Here is a 21561-nt window from a genome sequence, read left to right as displayed (position 1 = left end):
TGGGTGCCACTGTTCGATTAGAGCATTCACCAGTCCTTTTTGACATTGGACTATCCCAATCTGAGATGCATGATAAAAACCAGTCACTTGTAAATGCTCCTCCACCCTATCGTTGTACCGATCCAGATGAACTGGGTGGTCACATGTCAACATTCTTAATTTCTACAAAAAACATAACAAATTATTAGTCAACTCATTAACAATTACTAACTTACTACTAAAAGATAATAATTTTTTAACCACAGCAACTAAAATAATAAACTCCTACCAAAATTAAATAACTGTCATGGTTATAAAATTTGCACAACTAACTCAACAAAAAACAAATTACTTGAAACCACACAACTATCATAATTATTTTACTAAATCCTTATAAAACAAATAACTCTAACTTCTAAAATTAATTATTAATCCTTAAAATTATTCATAACTAACTACTAATAATAATAATAACTAATACATAAATTCCTAATCAAAATTCTCAACAATATTACAACATCTAGAATAATATCTAATATTAATTAGTTATTTACTATTATTTAAACATATTTTCCTCAATTATAAAAAATAATAATAATAAGTCTCATTATATGTCTAAATTCATTTTCTAACAACAATAATAACAATTAACTTTCTAACAATGATAATTATAATTAAAAAAATTAAAATATTCTCAAAATAAATTAACATGCTTTGAAGATAATACTACTAATCATTCAGTACTAACAATTTCTCACAACAACAATAACATTTAAATTCATTCATAACAATTATAGTTAATAATTTTAAAAAAATTTTAAAAAAATTAACGTTGTTTTCAATAGTAATTATAATAAAAAATATTAAAAAATTTCAACAAAAAATATTACGTTCTTTATAAAAAATCCCTATCATTCTATTTACATTTTAAAATTCAACAACTAACAAGAATAATAATAGTTAATTTTCTAGAAATAATAATTATAATTAAAAAAAACTTACAAACGTTGAAAAATACTAATAATCACTCTATTTATATTCTTAAATTGCATTTCTAACAATAATCATACTAATTAAATTTCTAACAATAATAATTATAAATATAAAATATTTAAAAATTAAAAAAAATTACATAATCAGGATGACTAAGATAATATATAATATGAAGCTTAGGTCGATCTACATCTTTAATTTTGTGTTTCTTTGACATTTTTACTTTGCTTCCACCATGCAAAGCTTCGAAGAATGGAGAAATGAAGAAGAAGAAGAAGCGTGAAAGTTAAGCTCAGAATGAATGGTGAAAATAATAACACGGATGGTGAGTGTGGGGCTATGTTGGGTGCAACACCACCGTTTGGGGAGAAGCGTCTGTGCGACACATGTCCTCCCTGTCACAACACGAACCGTGCGTTTTGCCAAATGCAACTCGGACCGTCCATTTTGAAGGACACAACTCGCAGGGTCCGAATTCTAGTTCCTCTAATCTCATAACGAGGTGAAGCACCTCTTCTCCCCATACACGAGTCCAACACCTCCTTTGATTCCATATTCAAATTAAAAAGCACCATTTTGCTACCTTAAAGATGGACTTCCCTTAAAGCAATTCCTAGAAAGTTTGTTTGCCGAAATCATTGTAACATATATAATGCCTTCATGGTTTTAATCAGGGTGTCAATTGAAAGTTTTTACTGTATAGAAGTAAAAGTACAATTGGAATGAAATATCATGCTTCATTGGAGGAAAGTAAAAGAGAAGGTTAACAAAGGAGACAAAAATTCTCATAACACATTCCAAATACTGAGTCCGAGATGAAAAACGAAACGAAATATGCCAAAAATGATAAACATGAACTTTTCCAAAAATAAGTTCTCTAAGACGCACTAGCAAAAAAAAAAACATTGGACACCTCCGTTCTGCCATTTTCAAACGCAATTCCAGTTCTCACCTCAGATTTTGATAAAAAGGAATACAAAAGAACTTTTTCATCTAGAATTGGCGTAATCATGAGTTGCGTAAAAATGTGAATAATTAGATTAGTAAAGAAAAATAATTTAACAAACAATTGGTGGCTCCAAACATAAGGCATAAACGTTTAGAAAGGAATTTTCTTTAAATATGGGCATAGTCTATTATATATCTCTAATTTTAGAGTCAAAATATGTCACATATTACTCTTTTATTACAATTGAAATGAAATTTTTTTCTTTAAAATTAAGGAATTTTTCTTTCTTTCTTACTAATTTTACAACCAAAATGTGCTACATGTCACTCTCTCATTATAATTAAAATTAAATCCTTTCCTCTAAAATTGAAGAATTCTTTTCTTCTCCTTACTAATTTTACAACCAAAATGTATCACATGTCACTTCCTCATTACAATTGAAATCAAATATTTTTCTCCAAAATTAAAAAATTCTCCCCTTCTCCCTCTTCCTTTCTCTATTTCTCTCATTCATTCAACCACTCTATCTATTTTATATATTATTATCAATATCAATGATTAGTTACTAATTTGACAATCAAAATGTGTAATATAACATTCTTTAATTACATTAAAATTAAAATTAAAATATTAAAATTGAAATTGAAATATACCTAATTACCTATATTATGTATCATATATTACTATCTAATTTAATAATCAAATGTGTCACATGACACTCTTATTAAAATTGAGAGAATATTTTGATCAAAATTAATAAACTTTCTTCCTAAATTTTCTCATCTACCTCTCTCCATTTTTCTATTACTCTCTATTTTTTACTCTATATATAATTTATATTATATATTAGTAATTTGACAAATCAAAATATGTCATTTGATATTTTTTATAATTAAAATAAAAATTTTTCATTCAAAATTAACAAACTCTCACTCTCACTTTCATTCTTCATCTTTATCTTTCTCTCTCTTTTCTCTCATTCTCTACTTTTCTTTCTTTCTTTTCTACACAAACAATTAATAAAATAATATAATTTAAATAAAAAATATTATTGTTATTATATACATAATTTTTTAGTTTTTTGTTTAGTTTTAAATTTTTACCGCTTATCTTTCTAATCTATATTTTTATTTTTCTTTTTTTTTAAATATTTATTACATATAATTTTGAGAGAATACTAATGTTATAATTAAAATTTAGAATCAAGATTCAATTAGTTTAAAAAAAATTAATTTTGAGTTAATTTTATAATTATTAGTATAATTTTTATGCTAATATCTAATTATATTTTTATATACATAGAGAAAAAAATATTATTTTTAAATAGCAAGTATAAAAATTAATTATTTTTATTTGTGAAACAGACTTAATAATTAACACCTAATTAAATATAAAAGTATACACGTTAAATTGTTTTAAATTTTAGATAATAAATATTAAAATTAATTATTAATAAAAAATTAGACTTTTTCATTTAAAAATAGTAACTAAAAATATTATTATTTAATTTTTTATCTACATATATTTTAGTATTCTTAGCTAGAGATTTTTGTCAATTTATGACTTTTTTTTATAAAAATAATTTGATTTTATAAATCTTTTGTGCTATTTATAATTTATAGTATCAGAACAAAGTAGACCGTAATTTTATTAAATTTATATTCTCGTAATATTATTACTGATAAAAATACTAGTATTTTATAGTTCTCACAGGGACAAGTGTTATTACTTGCTTAAAAAATCAAACTTGCTTATTTAATTTGTTTTCATATAAATTGTTTCATTTTATATATATAGCTTAGTGCCTTAGAATCTTAGAGAAATATAGATAATGCTATTTGACATACGTCACCCTTGAGATGAAGACTATTAATCATAATTCGGTAGTTCCAATCAAAACCCATGTTCAAGATAAGGACACAAGAAAAAACAAACTTAATTAACCTCAGACTTATATGCAATCATATTAAACCAATTTGGCTTACAAAATCAAAATAAAGTGGCACCTAAGTGATCTAGTTTAGCAAATTAAATATATAGAATCCAGGCGCAGTAAGGAAAGTTTAATGCACCTCAAGGAGTTTGCGTTGAAACTCTGATACTAGAAATAGAAAAATTATTAATTAATTAATTAATCAATAAATAAAATAATTAATTAAGAGGCCAAAAGGAAAAGGGAAGAGAGAGAAGGGGTCGTTACTTGGATAGTTGTCCAAATAGTAAGTGCAAGGAGAAGCAAATTGGAGAAAGAAGAAACCCAGCAAGCAATGAAGAACAGTAAAGCAAGCAAGAATGGGATCCGAGGCTGAGTCACATGGCTCAGCAAATCGAGTGCAGCCTCTTCCACGTTCATCGGAATCAGTTTTTTCTTGCCACCACTACTAAAGGGGAAGTGCAAGAAATGAATATTAATATTAATATTGAGTAAATAATAAGATTAGTCCCAAAAGATTATTCAAATTTATCACCAGAAATTTAGAGTTGATTTGATCTGATTTTATAAATTTATCGTATTAATTGCCAATTATGATTACTAGGTGTGTGTTATGGTATCACTTAACGTGTTACATCAATAAATTTTGATGTTGTTAGCAACAGAAGAAAGGAAAGGAATAAAATGTCTAACTTAAAATTTTTAAAGGACAAATTTAATTAGAAAAATCTTTTAAAGACTAAGATAGGATGAGGTGGCAGCAACCACCTTCAACAATGCTTCTTGGATTCTTTGGCATTCCACACAAGAGATAGAGAAAAATATTTTCTTTCCTTGAGTATTACAAGAAAAACGCTGAGTATCGTCGTATCTACTGTCAGAAAAAAAATTAAAATCTGACGATAAATAAATTACAGTCGAATTTACCATTGAAATAAATCAGACGGTATAAACCTCGCCAGTAAATAGTTACCGTCGAAATTTTTTCATTCGACGGTAATTACCGTCGGATTCTATGACGGAATATAGTCACTATGAAAACAAAATTTGATGAGCGTTGGCGAATTTTTTTCGACGGTAACGTTTGCGCCAAGACATATTTCACCTGTTAACTTATCATCGAATTAATCCAACGGTAACTCTGACGGAAGAAATTTTAAATTTAAAAATAAATGGTAGGGCTATTACCGTTGGAATATTCTGATTGTAGTTCCGACGGTAGTGTTTTATTTTCTAAAATAATCTTTTTCTATCCATCTATAATATACCCCTAATAATTAATAATTGAAATACTGCGTTAAACCTGATTTGAAATATAAAAAAATTAACTTAAAAATACGGAATGACTTGGAATTGAATGAAATATCTAAAATAAAGCTAACTATATTACATTCTCCGTAAAATTTCTTAAAAAAATACATATCACAGAACTATATTTACATTAATTCTATTCAGACTCATCATCTTCTTTCTCTGATTCACCATCTTCATCTACCGAGGTAGTTTCCTAATGTTCATTGAACTCATCTTCCTCTTCTTTATCACCATTGACCCCATCTTCTTTTTAAAAATCGTCATCCTCTGGTGGAAGTGTGTTGGCATCTATTCCAATGTCAATGATGTCATCACCCATAGTAGCAGACCAAAGTGTGATTGGCTCACCGGTATCAACCACCATTTTCGTAGGTGTTGGGTCGTCAATCTGGTAAGGTTCTTGACCCTCTGTCCTATCATCAGACTCGATGCGGCCTCTTGACTTATTCTTAACCACAACCACCCAACTAGACTTGCATGAACCGAATAAGGCAAATAATATAACGGTCATGCATTTTGAGGTAGAATAAAAGGATCGTGCTTATATTTCCTGGTTACATTAACTTTAGTCATATTGTAGTCCTTGTTCTTTTGTGTTTCTTGTCGCAAACTTGGATTATACCATTCACATTTAAACACGCATAACTTGTATGTAGTATTGTAGTGCCATAGAAATACTCTAATTCAATTATGTTGTGCAACACACCAAACCAATCAGAGTGACCCTGCCTGAATCCCCATGAACCCAAACTTTGGTGTTATCTATTTTCTTTCTAATTAACCACTGTAAGGTAAGGAACCAATATCCATTAACAGTGTACATCGGGTAGCTAGTGCTCTTATTCAATGGGCCCCAACTAGATGCAACTAGTTCCGAATCTGTTGTATCAATTAGCTACACGCTGATGTATTCTCTAAACCAATGTGAAAAATTGTTTAATGAGGTATCGGAATTTACCTCTTGGAATAACATATATGATTCAGCATAGGATAAAAAAGTTTTAGTCATATTTAGAAGTTAGTATCTTACTGATTGCAGTATTTACCAAGATTTAAAAAAATTCACATGAGGTATGGTAAAATTTGGTCACAGTTAAGCAACACATGCAAATATGTAGCATCGATTTCTTTCGACTCTAACCAGTAGTCACTGCTCGCACCCATTGCAGCTCCTTCTGGTAAAAAGATTGAGTATATTGTTCTACTTGACGAGGATTCTCCCCTCTCATCATTCCTTGCAATCCTTGTTCTACGTAACTCAACATGAGACTGAAAATAGAATGAGAAAAATGCAGATGTTTCCTTAATTAGCTAGAATTGCTTCGCAGATGCTACCCCTCAGTCCAAGCTTTGTTCTTTACCGTGCACTTGAATAAACCATCCTCTCAAATAGGTACATCCACCTAAATTGAACCGACCCACATAGTATTGCTTCATACGGTAGGTGGACTGTTAAGTGTTCCATAACGTCAAAAAAGGATCGAGGAAATATCCTTTCTAGCTTATAAAGTATGATGGGAATGTTCTTGTTCATGACTGTGAGGTTGTGTTTGCTAAGTTTCATAGCACATAACTCTTTAAAGAACTCACTTATTTCTGTGAGGGGTTTTCAGATGTTGGTTGGAAATTCTCTAAACGCGACAAGAAGCAAAGACTCCATGAAGACGTGACAATCATGACTCTTTAACCCAGTAAGCTTACCCTGTGGCATGTTTGCACACCTGCCTAAGTTATAGGCATAACTATAAAAAAATCTTAACCCTTTGATCCACTTACAAACATTTTATCTCTACTCTTTCATTAGAGCTAACACCGCCTTTGGTTTAGCCCACTGCCCGTTATCAAGTCTCTTTATGTTTTATCTGGCTACCTGTAAATGTCAATAGTGTCTAACCTAACCTTATCATTATCCTTGTTCACTCATCGTTTATTACTGTGTGCATGATATTATTAAACACATTCTTTTCAATATGCATCACATCAAGACAATGTTGAATCAAGTTATCTTTTCAATAAGGCAACTCCCAAAATATATTATGTTTAGTCGAATTATGCTCCCAGCGATATCTCGGAGGTCTCAGACCTGCCCCGTTATTGACGATCCTTGGGATTCTAAGTACATATTGCCAAACTTGCCTACCACCCAACCTCACAGAAGAGCTATGCTGATCAGAGGCGAAAGCCTTTGGAGTTTGAAGAAGGAGAACATGTCTTTTTGAAAGTTACACCAACCACTGGAGTGGGAAGAGCTATTAAGATTAAGAAACTGAATCCCCGTTATATTGGACCCTTTGAGATTCTGAAGAGGATTGGGCCAGTGGCTTATAGAATTGCCTTACCGCCATATCTTTCGAATTTGCACGACGTGTTTTATGTGTCTCAGCTTAGGAAGTACACCCCTGACGCAAGTCATGTTCTAGAACCAGAACCAATCCAAGTGAGAGAAGATCTAACACTCCCAGTAATTCCGGTGAGGATTGATGACACCAGTGTTAAACGATTACGAGGAGGGGAAGTATCATTGGTAAAAGTGGCTTGGAGTCGAGCTGGTATCGAGGAACATACCTGGGAGCTCGAATCAGATATGCGAAAGGACTATCCACATCTCTTTTCAGGTAACTAGATTTGAATTTTGAGGGCAAAATTCTTTATTAGGTGGGTAGGATGTAAACCCCAGTTAAATTAGTAGATAATTAGTCAATAAATTAATTTTTAATAAGGAAGATTAGAAATGTGAATATTATATTAAATTAGGATAGAGCTCATCGAAACGAGAATTTTGACACCAATTTCGAAGAAAACGGTCTAAGATTGGACCGAACGGACCGAACCGGTTAAACCGGGCCGAACCGGTTAAACCGGGCTGTGGGCCCAATTAGTCCAACAATTAAAAAGAGCCACGGGCTCTTATTCTCTTCATTTCCCTCAACGATGCAGCAGCCTCCCAGGGAAGAGAAGAAGAGAAATTCGTTTACGGTGAATTCAATTTCCCGTAACTTCCTCGTTTGAGCTCCGATCGCCGCACCGTTTGTGGCCACGCGTTCACCGCGTTGAGCTCTACATTTCTACCGGAACAATTTCATAGGTAACTTGATATTCCACTTCAGTCTCTCATTTTCCCCAATTTTTGAGTTTTGAGAAAGGGTGTTGAATTTCTTTGATTTTTGATGTTTTAGGATCCAATTAGCTTGAGGAAAACGTTCACTCTTGCTTATGTGAAGCTTGGGTAAGGTGAGGATACGATAATTATATTTTATTTTCATTAAATTTGAGCTTTGAGTATTAAATTGGGTATATATGTGTTATGAATGTGTATTAGGTTGAAAATAGATAATTGGAGCTTGAAATTGTGAATACTGGAACTTGGAGGAAGCGGATTAGTTGAGGTTTTGAGGGCTGTGTTCTTTTAGGAAAATTTTCTTGGAATAATACTTGGGAATCGGCTAAGGTATGGTTTAGGTTTCTTGCATTTAATATATAATGTTCTGTGAAAACTTAGGCTAGATGACCATAGGATAAGTTGGAATGCGGGTGTATGTTTAATGTTTAGTAATTTTTCGATGAATATATTTGGTTGAAGTTTATTGGATAATTAGTTATTAATTTTGGATGGTGAATGTTATTATTGATGAACATGGTTAGTTTGGTGCTTGTTGATTAATTAATAATTTGGTGAATTATTGATTTGAGGTATCTTGTGTTAGAAGCCTAGGATTAGTGAACTATGATCCTTAATTGAATTTTTGGTTGTTGGATTCGAATATTGTATGAGTTTAATTGTTGATCTGAGGTAGATTTATTGTGGTGATTGTTATGATGATAAGGAAGGGTATGTTGAATTGAAAAGAATGCAGGTTTGGACCCGAAAAGGGTGGCAAAATCCGAGTTTTAGAGGAGATGCTGCCGAAATTTTATAGAAATTAGAGATTTTGTTTATATGATTATCTAAAAAGATTTAGATTCAAAGGGTATATGGTTTGATTTAGAGTTATTAAGAAAATGAGCATGTTTTAAGTTTGATTCATTTAGAAAAGAATGAATTATGTTTTGAATTGGAACTATTGATGGACGGAATGGGAGGTGCGATAGTGAAGGATAAGGATTGAATATGATTGATGTATGATGATGAATGAAATGCGATTGAGAATGATGTTGATGTTGATGAATTATAATTGAATTATTTATATGGCTTATGAATTTGAATAATCTGAGATACGAGATTCCCTGGATTAAGTGCCGTGGCTTGCCACCACGTGTACCAGGTTGAAAACTCGATACTCTGTTGACCCTACGACGTAAGTGTGTGACCGGGCACTATATAAATTCCCGGGAATGTTACCCCCATTGAGTATTATTGATTATTTGAGAAAAAACTATGCATAGACTCTTGGGGATGCACGTCGGGGGACAGTCTAAGTACAATTCAGACTTGTCGGGTTGGCTGGATAACCGACAGATGAGCCTCATCAGCCATAGGACAGGCATGCATCATATGCATATTACTTGAATTACTTGCTTGTGTATTAACTGGGTGTGCTTAAATGTACTTGCCATGTTAAATGTATATTTGTTATTTGCAGTACTTGTAACCTTCTTGTGTTTGCCTTTGTCTGTTTAGTTGTCTGTGAAAATACATGATGGAGTTGGAGGTAAGGAGGAATGGCAGAATGGGATTTAGATTTAAGGTTAAGTTAAGTTAGGTTTAAATATCCTTAGTAAACCACCTTTTATGGCTTCTATTTAATACTTTAAGCTCTATAATCTGAGTGTCGGCGTTCTAGGATTGCCTCTGGCATTCCCAGGACCTTATATATTATGTGTGTGGCACCTTTACCATACTGAGAACCTCCGGTTCTCATTCCATACTATGTTGTTGTTTTTCAGATGCAGGTCGAGAGGCATCTCGTTAGGCATCTGGACCCTTGAAGCGGAGTGGTTACAGGGTTATTTTGTTATGCTATGATGTGTATATATATACTTGGTTTTCTCTCCGCATAACTTATTCTTTTGATCCTCCTAGAGGTTTATGGAGAGGTAGGATTGTGTATATGTACTTTTGGGTTATGGATATGTATGTATATATATGTAAATATTCTCCGGCCAGTCTTGACTTCGCAAGCTGAGTTAGGAGCTTGTTATTTTGTATCTTTGGCACTCTATTCCTACTTCTGTTATCATATGTTTAATAGTTATGGTTTCCTTAGCACGCAGGTTAACCCGTTCCTTGAGCGTTGCGCTTTTATTTTGCGATTTTGTTTCCTCTTTTCTTTACGGCTCCTAGCATATTATAATTCTTCTGCTATTATAAATATATATTTTATTTTAGAGGTCGTAATACCACACCACCTCTGTTTTACGGCTTAAGCGTAAAGCTTAGCGTGGTAGGGTGTTACATTATGGTATCAGAGCAGTTTGTTCCTATAGAGCCTGAAAGACGGACTGATTGTACTTCTGTGCATTCTCTGTATATGTGTTTATGTGCTTTTAGGATATCTAACTGATATATATGGCATAAACGTTTGTGAGCATGCATTTGGAACTTAAAGCATTAGACCTGCGATATTGAGACTGATCAACTTAATATCACTTGTTTGGTGTATATAGGGACCAGATGTCAACTCGCGGACGCGGTCGCGGGCGAGGTAGAGGTAGGACAGGCACCGTTACTCCTACCCCCATAGGGACTGATCCAGTAGACTTTATGGCTGCCCTGGGAAATATGGCTGCAGCTATGCAGGTGACAGCTGAGGCACTGGGTAATCAGATAAATCAGGGCTATCATGGAAATAATAATGATGAGGATGGTCCTATGACACTTGCTACATTTATAAAAGTTCATCCTCCAACCTTCAGGGGAACCTCAAATCCCACTGATGCAGATAATTGGATTCAGGCTATGGAAAGGGCGTTACAGGCACAACAGGTTCCTGAAGAGCAATGGGTTGAATTTGGAACCTATCAGTTGCAAGGTGAAGCTCAGTATTGGTGGCAGGGGACACGACGTATCCTGCAGCCTGATGGTGCTGCGATTCCTTGGGAGGTTTTTCGGACAGAGTTCTATAAGAAATACTTTCCTAATTCAGTCAGAAATGCCAAGGAACTTGAATTAATGCAGTTAAAACAAGGACAGATGACTGTTGCTGAGTATACTAGTAAGTTTGAGGAGTTGTGTCGCTTTTCTCGTATCTGTCAAAGTGCGCCTGAAGATTTTGCTGAATGGAAGTGTATTAAATATGAAGGAGGTCTTCGGAGTGATATTCTGAGCTTTGTTGCCCCAATGGAGATCAGGGTGTTTTCTGAATTGGTGAATAAGAGTAGGGTGGCTGAGGATTGTGTGAGGAAGGCAGCAGCAGAGAAAGGAAGTTTGAGGGTGCCTTTTTAGAGACCTTCAGAAAGGAACTTTGCTCCGAGAGGTAGGAATTTCAAGCGTGGAGGCTCTATTCCGCAGCAGACTCAGGGTCAAGGTAATTACAGAAGGCTGAATACCAATGTTAATCAGGGAAGAAGATTTTGGAAGCAGCCACAGCAGGATCTGAATTGTCAGAGGTGCGGAAAGTATCATCCTGGAGTTCCGTGCAGATTCGGACTTGGAGTATGCTATTCTTGTGGACAGCCCGGGCATATGGCCACCAATTGTCCGGAGAAGAAGAAGTATGAGACTGGTAGGGTGCAGCAGCCAGGGAGAGTATACACCACTTCTACCATAGGTGCTGAGGGATCTGAGATACTGATTAGAGGTAATTGTGAAATGGCTGGTAAAATCTTAAATGCTTTATTTGATTCAGGAGCAAGTCATTCATTTATTGCATTTGAAAAGGCCCATGAATTAGGATTGAGAATGGTGGTTTTAGGTTATGATTTGAAAGTATATAATGCTACTCATGAAGCTATGGTGACTAGGATAGGATGTCCACAAGTTTCCTTTCGAGTACAACAGCGTGAATTTGTGCATGATTTGATTTGTTTGCCTATGACTGGTCTTGATCTCATTTTGGGATTGGATTGGTTATCCAAGAATCATGTTTTGCTTGATTGTTCTGAGAAGTCAGTACAGTTTATGCCGGAAGGGTCAGAAGCACCGGTTGTGGTGAATAGTTACTATTTAAATTCTATGATAGTAACCTGTTCTGGAACTGAATGTCAGGGTATTATGTTATTAACTGCGGGAGTATCAGGTGATGATCAGAGTTTAGAGCAAATTCCGGTTGTATGTGAATTTCCAGATGTGTTTCCGGATGATATTAATGAATTCCCACCTAATCGAGAGGTTGAATTTGCAATTGAGTTGGTACCTGGATCCGGTCCAATTTCAATTACTCCTTATAGGATATCACCTTTAGAAATGGCTGAACTGAAAGCTCAGCTGGAAGATTTGTTGGGTAAGCATTTCATCCGACCAAGTGTTTCTCCGTGGGGAGCACCAGTGTTACTAGTAAAGAAGAAGGATGGGAGTATGCGTTTGTGTGTCGACTATCGGCAGTTGAATAAGATCACTGTGAAGAACAAATATCCGTTGCCTAGAATCGATGATCTAATGGATCAATTACAGGGAGCCGGTGTGTTTTCTAAGATTGATCTGCGATCCGGATATCATCAGATAAGGGTTAGAGATGAGGATATTCCGAAGACTGCTTTCAGGACGCGTTATGGTCATTATGAATATACAGTAATGTCTTTTGGGTTAACTAATGCCCCGGCAGTATTTATGGATTATATGAACAGGATTTTCCGACCGTATCTGGATAAGTTTGTTATTGTCTTCATTGATGACATTCTTGTTTATTCTAAGACTGAAGAGGAACATGCTGAACACTTGCGAACTGTGCTGCAAATTTTGAGAGACAGAAAGTTATATGCTAAGTTATCTAAATGTGAGTTCTGGAAGAGTGAAGTGAAGTTTCTCGGCCACGTGGTGAGTAAGCAGGGAATAGCTGTGGATCCTGCTAAGGTGGAGGCAGTGATGAATTGGGAGCGACCAACTTCAGTGACAGAGATTAGGAGTTTCTTAGGTTTGGTGGGGTATTATCGCAGATTCATTAAGGGATTTTCACAGCTCGCCTTACCTTTAACTAAGTTGACTAGGAAGGATACGCCTTTTATCTGGACTCCGGAGTGTGAAGAGAGTTTCCAAGCATTGAAGCACAGGTTGACTACTGCACCTGTATTGGTATTACCTGAACCAGGTGAACCGTTTGAAGTGTATTGTGATGCATCTCTGAAAGGTTTAGGGTGCGTTCTGATGCAGCACCAGAATGTTGTGGCATACGCCTCACGGCAGTTAAGGCCGCATGAAATGAACTATCCGACACACGATTTGGAACTTGCTGCTGTTGTGTTTGCTTTAAAGATTTGGAGGCATTATCTCTATGGTGTTAAGTTTCATGTTTTCTCAGACCATAAGAGTTTGAAGTATCTTTTTGAGCAGAAAGAGTTGAATATGCGTCAGAGGAGATGGATGGAGCTTCTAAAAGATTATGATTTTGAATTGAATTATCATCCAGGAAAAGCGAACGTTGTGGCGGACGCTTTGAGTCGGAAGTCTTTATATGCAGCTTGGATGATGCTACGGGAGGAAGAATTACTAAGGGCATTTCAAGGTTTGAATTTGGGAATTAGAGAAGAATATGGAATCCTGTGTTTGAGTCAGTTGCAGATTTCAAGTGATTTTAAATTAGAACTTCTGAAGGCCCATCGAGATAGTGAAGCGTTACGTAAGGTATTACCAGCAGTTGAACAGGGAAAATAGTGGAGAGTGTCAGAAGGTCAGGATGGTTTATGGAGGTTCAAGAACCGGATTATTGTGCCTAATGTTGGAGACCTGCGACAAAGTATCTTGAAGGAAGCTCATAAGAGTGGGTTCTCAATTCATCCAGGGAGTACTAAAATGTATCAGGATCTGAAAGCGATGTTCTGGTGGCCAGGGATGAAGAATGATGTGGCATTGCATGTATCTAAATGTTTAACGTGTCAGAAGGTTAAGATTGAGCATCAGAGACCATCAGGAACCCTTCAGCCTTTGGAGATTCCACAGTGGAAATGGGAGAGTATCGCAATGGATTTTGTGATAGGTTTGCCTAAAACCCGATCTGGTTGTGACGCTATTTGGGTGGTTGTAGATCGACTAACAAAATCAGCTCACTTTCTTCCTATCCGAATAAGTTGCACAATGGAGGAATTGGCTCGAATGTATATTAAAGAGATTGTCAGGTTGCATGGCGTGCCTTCTACTATCATATCTGATAGAGATCCTCGTTTCACATCAAGGTTCTGGAAAGCTTTTCAGCGTGCATTTGGGACTCAGTTAAGCTTGAGTACTGCGTATCACCCTCAGACAGATGGTCAGTCAGAAAGAACTATTCAAACCTTGGAGGATATGTTAAGGGCTTGTGTTTTAGACCAGCCGACGAGCTGGGATCGGAATATGCCAATAATAGAATTTGCTTATAATAATAGCTATCATGCGAGCATCGGAATGGCTCCATATGAGGCTCTGTATGGCAGAAAATGTCAGTCTCCACTATGTTGGTATGAAACTGGAGAAAGAAGTTTATTAGGGCCTGAAATGATAGCTGAAACAACTGAACTGATAAAGAAGATTCGTAGTCGAATGCTTATAGCCCAAAGCCGCCAGAAGAGCTATGCTGATCAGAGGCGAAAGCCTTTGGAGTTTGAAGAAGGAGAACATGTCTTTTTGAAAGTTACACCAACCACTGGAGTGGGAAGAGCTATTAAGATTAAGAAACTGAATCCCCGTTATATTGGACCCTTTGAGATTCTGAAGAGGATTGGGCCAGTGGCTTATAGAATTGCCTTACCGCCATATCTTTCGAATTTGCACGACGTGTTTCATGTGTCTCAGCTTAGGAAGTACACCCCTGACGCAAGTCATGTTCTAGAACCAGAACCAATCCAAGTGAGAGAAGATCTAACACTCCCAGTAATTCCGGTGAGGATTGATGACACCAGTGTTAAACGATTACGAGGAGGGGAAGTATCATTGGTAAAAGTGGCTTGGAGTCGAGCTGGTATCGAGGAACATACCTGGGAGCTCGAATCAGATATGCGAAAGGACTATCCACATCTCTTTTCAGGTAACTAGATTTGAATTTTGAGGGCAAAATTCTTTATTAGGTGGGTAGGATGTAAACCCCGGTTAAATTAGTAGATAATTAGTCAATAAATTAATTTTTAATAAGGAAGATTAGAAATGTGAATATTATATTAAATTAGGATAGAGCTCATCGAAACGAGAATTTTGACACCAATTTCGAAGAAAACGGTCCAAGATTGGACCGAACGGACCGAACCGGTTAAACCGGGCCGAACTGGTTAAATCGGGCCGAACCGGTTAAACCGGGCTGTGGGCCCAATTAGTCCAACAATTAAAAAGAGCCACGGGCTCTTATTCTCTTCATTTCCCTCAACGATGCAGCAGCCTCCCAGGGAAGAGAAGAAGAGAAATTCGTTTACGGTGAATTCAATTTCCCGTAACTTCCTCGTTTGAGCTCCGATCGCCGCACCGTTTGTGGCCACGCGTTCACCGCGTTGAGCTCTACATTTCTACCGGAACAATTTCATAGGTAACTTGATATTCCACTTCAGTCTCTCATTTTCCCCAATTTTTGAGTTTTGAGAAAGGGTGTTGAATTTCTTTGATTTTTGATGTTTTAGGATCCAATTAGCTTGAGGAAAACGTTCACTCTTGCTTATGTGAAGCTTGGGTAAGGTGAGGATACGATAATTATATTTTATTTTCATTAAATTTGAGCTTTGAGTATTAAATTGGGTATATATGTGTTATGAATGTGTATTAGGTTGAAAATAGATAATTGGAGCTTGAAATTGTGAATACTGGAACTTGGAGGAAGCGGATTAGTTGAGGTTTTGAGGGCTGTGTTCTTTTAGGAAAATTTTCTTGGAATAATACTTGGGAATCGGCTAAGGTATGGTTTAGGTTTCTTGCATTTAATATATAATGTTCTGTGAAAACTTAGGCTAGATGACCATAGGATAAGTTGGAATGCGGGTGTATGTTTAATGTTTAGTAATTTTTCGATGAATATATTTGGTTGAAGTTTATTGGATAATTAGTTATTAATTTTGGATGGTGAATGTTATTATTGATGAACATGGTTAGTTTGGTGCTTGTTGATTAATTAATAATTTGGTGAATTATTGATTTGAGGTATCTTGTGTTAGAAGCCTAGGATTAGTGAACTATGATCCTTAATTGAATTTTTGGTTGTTGGATTCGAATATTGTATGAGTTTAATTGTTGATCTGAGGTAGATTTATTGTGGTGATTGTTATGATGATAAGGAAGGGTATGTTGAATTGAAAAGAATGCAGGTTTGGACCCGAAAAGGGTGGCAAAATCCGAGTTTTAGAGGAGATGCTGCCGAAATTTTATAGAAATTAGAGATTTTGTTTATATGATTATCTAAAAAGATTTAGATTCAAAGGGTATATGGTTTGATTTAGAGTTATTAAGAAAATGAGCATGTTTTAAGTTTGATTCATTTAGAAAAGAATGAATTATGTTTTGAATTGGAACTATTGATGGACGGAATGGGAGGTGCGATAGTGAAGGATAAGGATTGAATATGATTGATGTATGATGATGAATGAAATGCGATTGAGAATGATGTTGATGTTGATGAATTATAATTGAATTATTTATATGGCTTATGAATTTGAATAATCTGAGATACGAGATTCCCTGGATTAAGTGTCGTGGCTTGCCACCACGTGTACCAGGTTGAAAACTCGATACTCTGTTGACCCTACGACGTAAGTGTGTGACCGGGCACTATATAAATTCCCGGGAATGTTACCCCCATTGAGTATTATTGATTATTTGAGAAAAAACTATGCATAGACTCTTGGGGATGCACGTCGGGGGACAGTCTAAGTACAATTCAGACTTGTCGGGTTGGCTGGATAACCGACAGATGAGCCTCATCAGCCATAGGACAGGCATGCATCATATGCATATTACTTGAATTACTTGCTTGTGTATTAACTGGGTGTGCTTAAATGTACTTGCCATGTTAAATGTATATTTGTTATTTGCAGTACTTGTAACCTTCTTGTGTTTGCCTTTGTCTGTTTAGTTGTCTGTGAAAATACATGATGGAGTTGGAGGTAAGGAGGAATGGCAGAATGGGATTTAGATTTAAGGTTAAGTTAAGTTAGGTTTAAATATCCTTAGTAAACCACCTTTTATGGCTTCTATTTAATACTTTAAGCTCTATAATCTGAGTGTCGGCGTTCTAGGATTGCCTCTGGCATTCCCAGGACCTTATATATTATGTGTGTGGCACCTTTACCATACTGAGAACCTCCGGTTCTCATTCCATACTATGTTGTTGTTTTTCAGATGCAGGTCGAGAGGCATCTCGTTAGGCATCTGGACCCTTGAAGCGGAGTGGTTACAGGGTTATTTTGTTATGCTATGATGTGTATATATATACTTGGTTTTCTCTCCGCATAACTTATTCTTTTGATCCTCCTAGAGGTTTATGGAGAGGTAGGATTGTGTATATGTACTTTTGGGTTATGGATATGTATGTATATATATGTAAATATTCTCCGGCCAGTCTTGACTTCGCAAGCTGAGTTAGGAGCTTGTTATTTTGTATCTTTGGCACTCTATTCCTACTTCTGTTATCATATGTTTAATAGTTATGGTTTCCTTAGCACGCAGGTTAACCCGTTCCTTGAGCGTTGCGCTTTTATTTTGCGATTTTGTTTCCTCTTTTCTTCACGGCTCCTAGCATATTATAATTCTTCTGCTATTATAAATATATATTTTATTTTAGAGGTCGTAATACCACACCACCTTTGTTTTACGGCTTAAGCGTAAAGCTTAGCGTGGTAGGGTGTTACAACAGGTGCCTCTTCATGTTTAGTTATATTCTTTATTTTTTTTAATGAGTCCCTATTGCGCCAAAAAGAAATCAAAGTTGAGGAATCTTCAATGGCAATTAAACCATGAATTCTTACCACCATTCGGCAATCAAAATATTTTCGTATCCTCCATACAAATGGGGCATTCTATTCTGCCCTAAATGGACCAACCTAACAATATGTTGTATGTAGGAAAGTCGTTAATGTTCCATATCAGTACAGCCTGCAGTTGAAAGTTTCTCTTCGTCGAAATATCATACGTTTCTATGCCATAGATCTATTACTACTTTAACTTATCCACCAAGGGCTGTAAGAAGACATCTATTTTGGCCTTTGGATTGCTGGAACTAAGTATAAGGCAAGTTAGGAACATGTTTGGATCCTTCATGCACATTTCAGGACTCAGGTTATAAGGTGTCACGACTACAGGCCAACAAGAGTACACGTTACCGAAATTGGAATTCAGTGCGAACTCGTCAGAGCATAAAGCTAGTCTAATGTTTCTGGGATCACTCACAAATGTAAAATAGACCCGATCAAATTGCTTCCAAGCTTCTCTCTGTGACGGATGCATCATGATTCTATCATCTCTCTTGTTGTTATTATACGAAGTCATGTGAGGGGCCGAAGTCATCGATGCATACAACCGTTTCAGCTTAGAGATTAAGAGAAAGTAGTGCATCCGTTTCATTGGAAGTCTCTTTAACTGCATTTACCAATATGTTCTCTCTCGACTTGGAACCTCAGTGATCTACAAAATTTGCACTCAGTTAGGTCTGCATCCGTCTTATAGTAAAGCTTACAACCATTCAAATAATAATCAATTTTCACCGCATTTAGACCCAACTTTGAAACTAGTTTCTTTGCTTCGTAGTGGTTTTGAAGGATGCCAATGCACTGACAAGTACCAGTTCATTGTAAAGGATGATCCACTTATTAAAGCATTATTCGATATGATTTGGCTCAGACTTAATATATACTCATCATCCTAACACATGCAGACAACTTTGAATGAATGCATCCCTTGTACAAAGGTTTCGCAGCAGATTCTAACAGATGATAAAATGTCTTCGCCTTTGAGTTAGGCTCTTCTTCAGCCTCTTCCAATTTTATAACACCTGTTGTATCACACACTATCTCGTTGAATCTCTTTTGGTTAGCCTCCCATGTCATTTCATCCATGTTTAAGTCTCTCACCACCCGGACTCTCCTTGATTGACAACCAAACATATTCAAATTAGAGGTAGTATGATTAATTTCCTACTCGTCCACTTCAACTTGTTCCGTCCAAATCTAATACCCATCCTTAAACCCATTACAGTAAAGGTAAAGTGTTATGTCCGCAGGTCCTAACTACTAAGTCAGCCAACACTTTTGACACGGATACCTAGATACTTCTTCAGACCTAAATGGTTTCACGCTGAAGACATGCGCGACAAACGCGTCAACCCTGTCAAAAAATTCTGGTTTCAAATCCCTGGCCACCGTTATTCCCCTCATATATCCATAGACGATGACTTGGAATCATATCAAAATACTCACCCAAGAATTCAACGAACAACACAAATTATTCAATTTTTTAGAAAAATTGATAGAGTGTACCTTGTAATTAGACTCTTTCGCCGAATAAAATTATCATTTTCTGAAAAACTAAATATGTTTTAAACAATTTAAACAATTTATAATAGTTTTCACATAGAAAACAGCTGGAGGCATAAATTATAACATACACGCATTCAAACAAAACATCAAAACCTAACTGTTCTAGTGCGCAACCCCTTATAAATCCACAATTTTTCAGCAAACAAGGGTTTTGAGAAGGCGCCACCATGCGACCTTCTTCCATTTCTGTACTAAAACTCTATCTTAGGAAAAGTAAGTCTGACTTAAAATTTAAACGTTCATTATTTTCAGAGATAGAAAACCAAACTGGAATATTACTATATTCACAACAAAGAAAGCAAACTCCTACTGATCTCAGAGAGAATATCATCGTCCTAATAAAATGGACAATGTATCAAGTTCACAAGCTGAAACTAATTTGAAAGAATAAGTAAACTCATTAGTCTAATTAATTATAACCTAATTATAATTTCACCAAACTAACAAGAGATATGTCAAAAATAATCGACATAAGTTTAATCCAATTGAAAGAAACTCATTCACTAAACTCCACTAAAATCTTCTAACAACTCAAGCACTCTTAATCTCACCTTATTTAATCTACTCTAACATTATTTAATTTTTATATCCACAATATTGAAATACAACAAACTCTAATTACACACTTCATTAAACAAAATTTACCACTGATTTAAACTAAACCCTAACAAAATGCTAAAGTCACAAATTAATATGTAAAAATGAAATAATTATACCAACAATAAATCTAATGATAGTGACTGCAGGGTCAGTCTAACGTGGTGGTGATAGAAGCGGCAGTGACGACAACGTGAACGGCAACCATGGTGGAAGCGGTCACATAAACAGCAGCAGAATCAACGACGAATATTTAATAATCAAAGATGAAAAACAAAAGCTAAATCAAGAGAAACAGAAGCCACAATAATAGACACACAAAAATAGAAAATAAAAATAAGAGAAAAGATATACCTACAATGGAGCAACAATGAAAGGCAATGATCGTATGTTTTCGAGCGATAGACCAATGGCAGTGCAAGTGGCGGAGGTGAAAGTGATAGATCTGGAGATCTGGTAGTGAAAGAGACCGAGTGAGAGTGGTGACTGAGAGTTGGCTGTGAAAATAAGATCGAGACTAAGATCAAAATCAAGATCTGAAAATTGTATACACGCGCGAGAGCGATGACGATGGAAGTGCAGCAGTTACAGCTCGACAATGAAAGAAATCGAATGAGAGTGGAGATTGAGAGGTTCTAGTGTGTTTGAGAGATCGAAACGAGATTGTCATTTAAATAGTTTTTGTGCATGTGAAATTGGCAGAGACACAATGCAGTGAACGGTGGTACTCAACAATGAGCTACGGTGAGCGGCAGTGTAAAGTATGAGAGTGAAGTGTGATTGGGATACGATGAAAAAAAATAAAGAAAAAAAAATTTTATGTATACTTATCAAAAAAATTATTTTAATAAGAACAATAGTGGCAATAGTACTATGATTATTAAAAATTTGTCATTAAAAACTTTTTTTTAATATTTAGTGACAATAATGATAATTGTCATTAAATATATAATAATAATAATAATAATAATAATAATAATAATAATAATAATAAATATATAATTGTTATAAAAACATAACATAAATTAAAAAACTAATGGTCATTATATTATTGTCATTAAAAATTTATTGCTAAAAATTATTTTTTGTGTAGTGTGAGACTAAATTAAGAAAGCAAGCAAAATCTAATATCTAATATAAATTAATGCAAAAATTTACGCTGCAATAGAAAAGTGCTTTATGATCTATTTTCTATAATTAGCCTAAAGCCACAACATTACAATTA

At 35.2% G+C, this 21561-nt stretch overlaps 2 protein-coding genes and 2 long non-coding RNA genes across 4 annotated transcripts; all 4 read left to right on the top strand.

The window, feature by feature from the left end:
• Positions 1-6682: 6682 nt before the first annotated feature.
• LOC130963277 (uncharacterized) lies at positions 6683-7791 on the top strand. Its single transcript, XM_057889407.1, has 2 exons — positions 6683-6716; positions 7286-7791. Exons 1-2 carry the CDS (start codon positions 6683-6685, stop codon positions 7789-7791), a joined length of 540 nt encoding a protein of 179 aa, XP_057745390.1.
• Positions 7792-8341: 550 nt separating this feature from the next.
• On the top strand, positions 8342-10227 carry LOC130960659 (uncharacterized). The gene is made up of 3 exons (XR_009079190.1): positions 8342-8399; positions 8488-8616; positions 10053-10227. It is a non-coding gene; the product is annotated as an uncharacterized LOC130960659 (long non-coding RNA).
• Positions 10228-10887: 660 nt separating this feature from the next.
• Positions 10888-12523, top strand: LOC130963276 (uncharacterized). Its single transcript, XM_057889406.1, has 3 exons — positions 10888-11538; positions 11668-12456; positions 12509-12523. The coding sequence occupies exons 1-3, from the start codon at positions 10888-10890 to the stop codon at positions 12521-12523; spliced, it is 1455 nt and encodes a 484-aa protein (XP_057745389.1).
• A 3313-nt stretch (positions 12524-15836) lies between these two features.
• LOC130960658 (uncharacterized) lies at positions 15837-17722 on the top strand. Its single transcript, XR_009079189.1, has 3 exons — positions 15837-15894; positions 15983-16111; positions 17548-17722. It is a non-coding gene; the product is annotated as an uncharacterized LOC130960658 (long non-coding RNA).
• Positions 17723-21561: the final 3839 nt, after the last annotated feature.

Source organism: Arachis stenosperma, chromosome 2 (genome assembly GCF_014773155.1).
Source record: "Arachis stenosperma cultivar V10309 chromosome 2, arast.V10309.gnm1.PFL2, whole genome shotgun sequence".
In the NCBI taxonomy this organism is placed as follows: domain Eukaryota; kingdom Viridiplantae; phylum Streptophyta; class Magnoliopsida; order Fabales; family Fabaceae; genus Arachis; species Arachis stenosperma.
Note: the sequence above shows the minus strand (reverse complement) of the source record. Positions and strands in the feature narration are given on the sequence as shown.

Coding starts and splice junctions, on each gene's coding strand:
- LOC130963277 (XM_057889407.1), top strand. CDS start 6,683: ATGGGAATGTTCTTGTTCATGACTGTGAGGTTGT. Junction 6,717..7,285: donor GTTCATGACTGTGAGGTTGT/GTTTGCTAAGTT, acceptor TGGGATTCTAAG/TACATATTGCCAAACTTGCC.
- LOC130963276 (XM_057889406.1), top strand. CDS start 10,888: ATGGCTGCAGCTATGCAGGTGACAGCTGAGGCACTGGGTAATCAGATA. Junction 11,539..11,667: donor CAGAGAAAGGAAGTTTGAGG/GTGCCTTTTTAG, acceptor AATGTTAATCAG/GGAAGAAGATTTTGGAAGCA.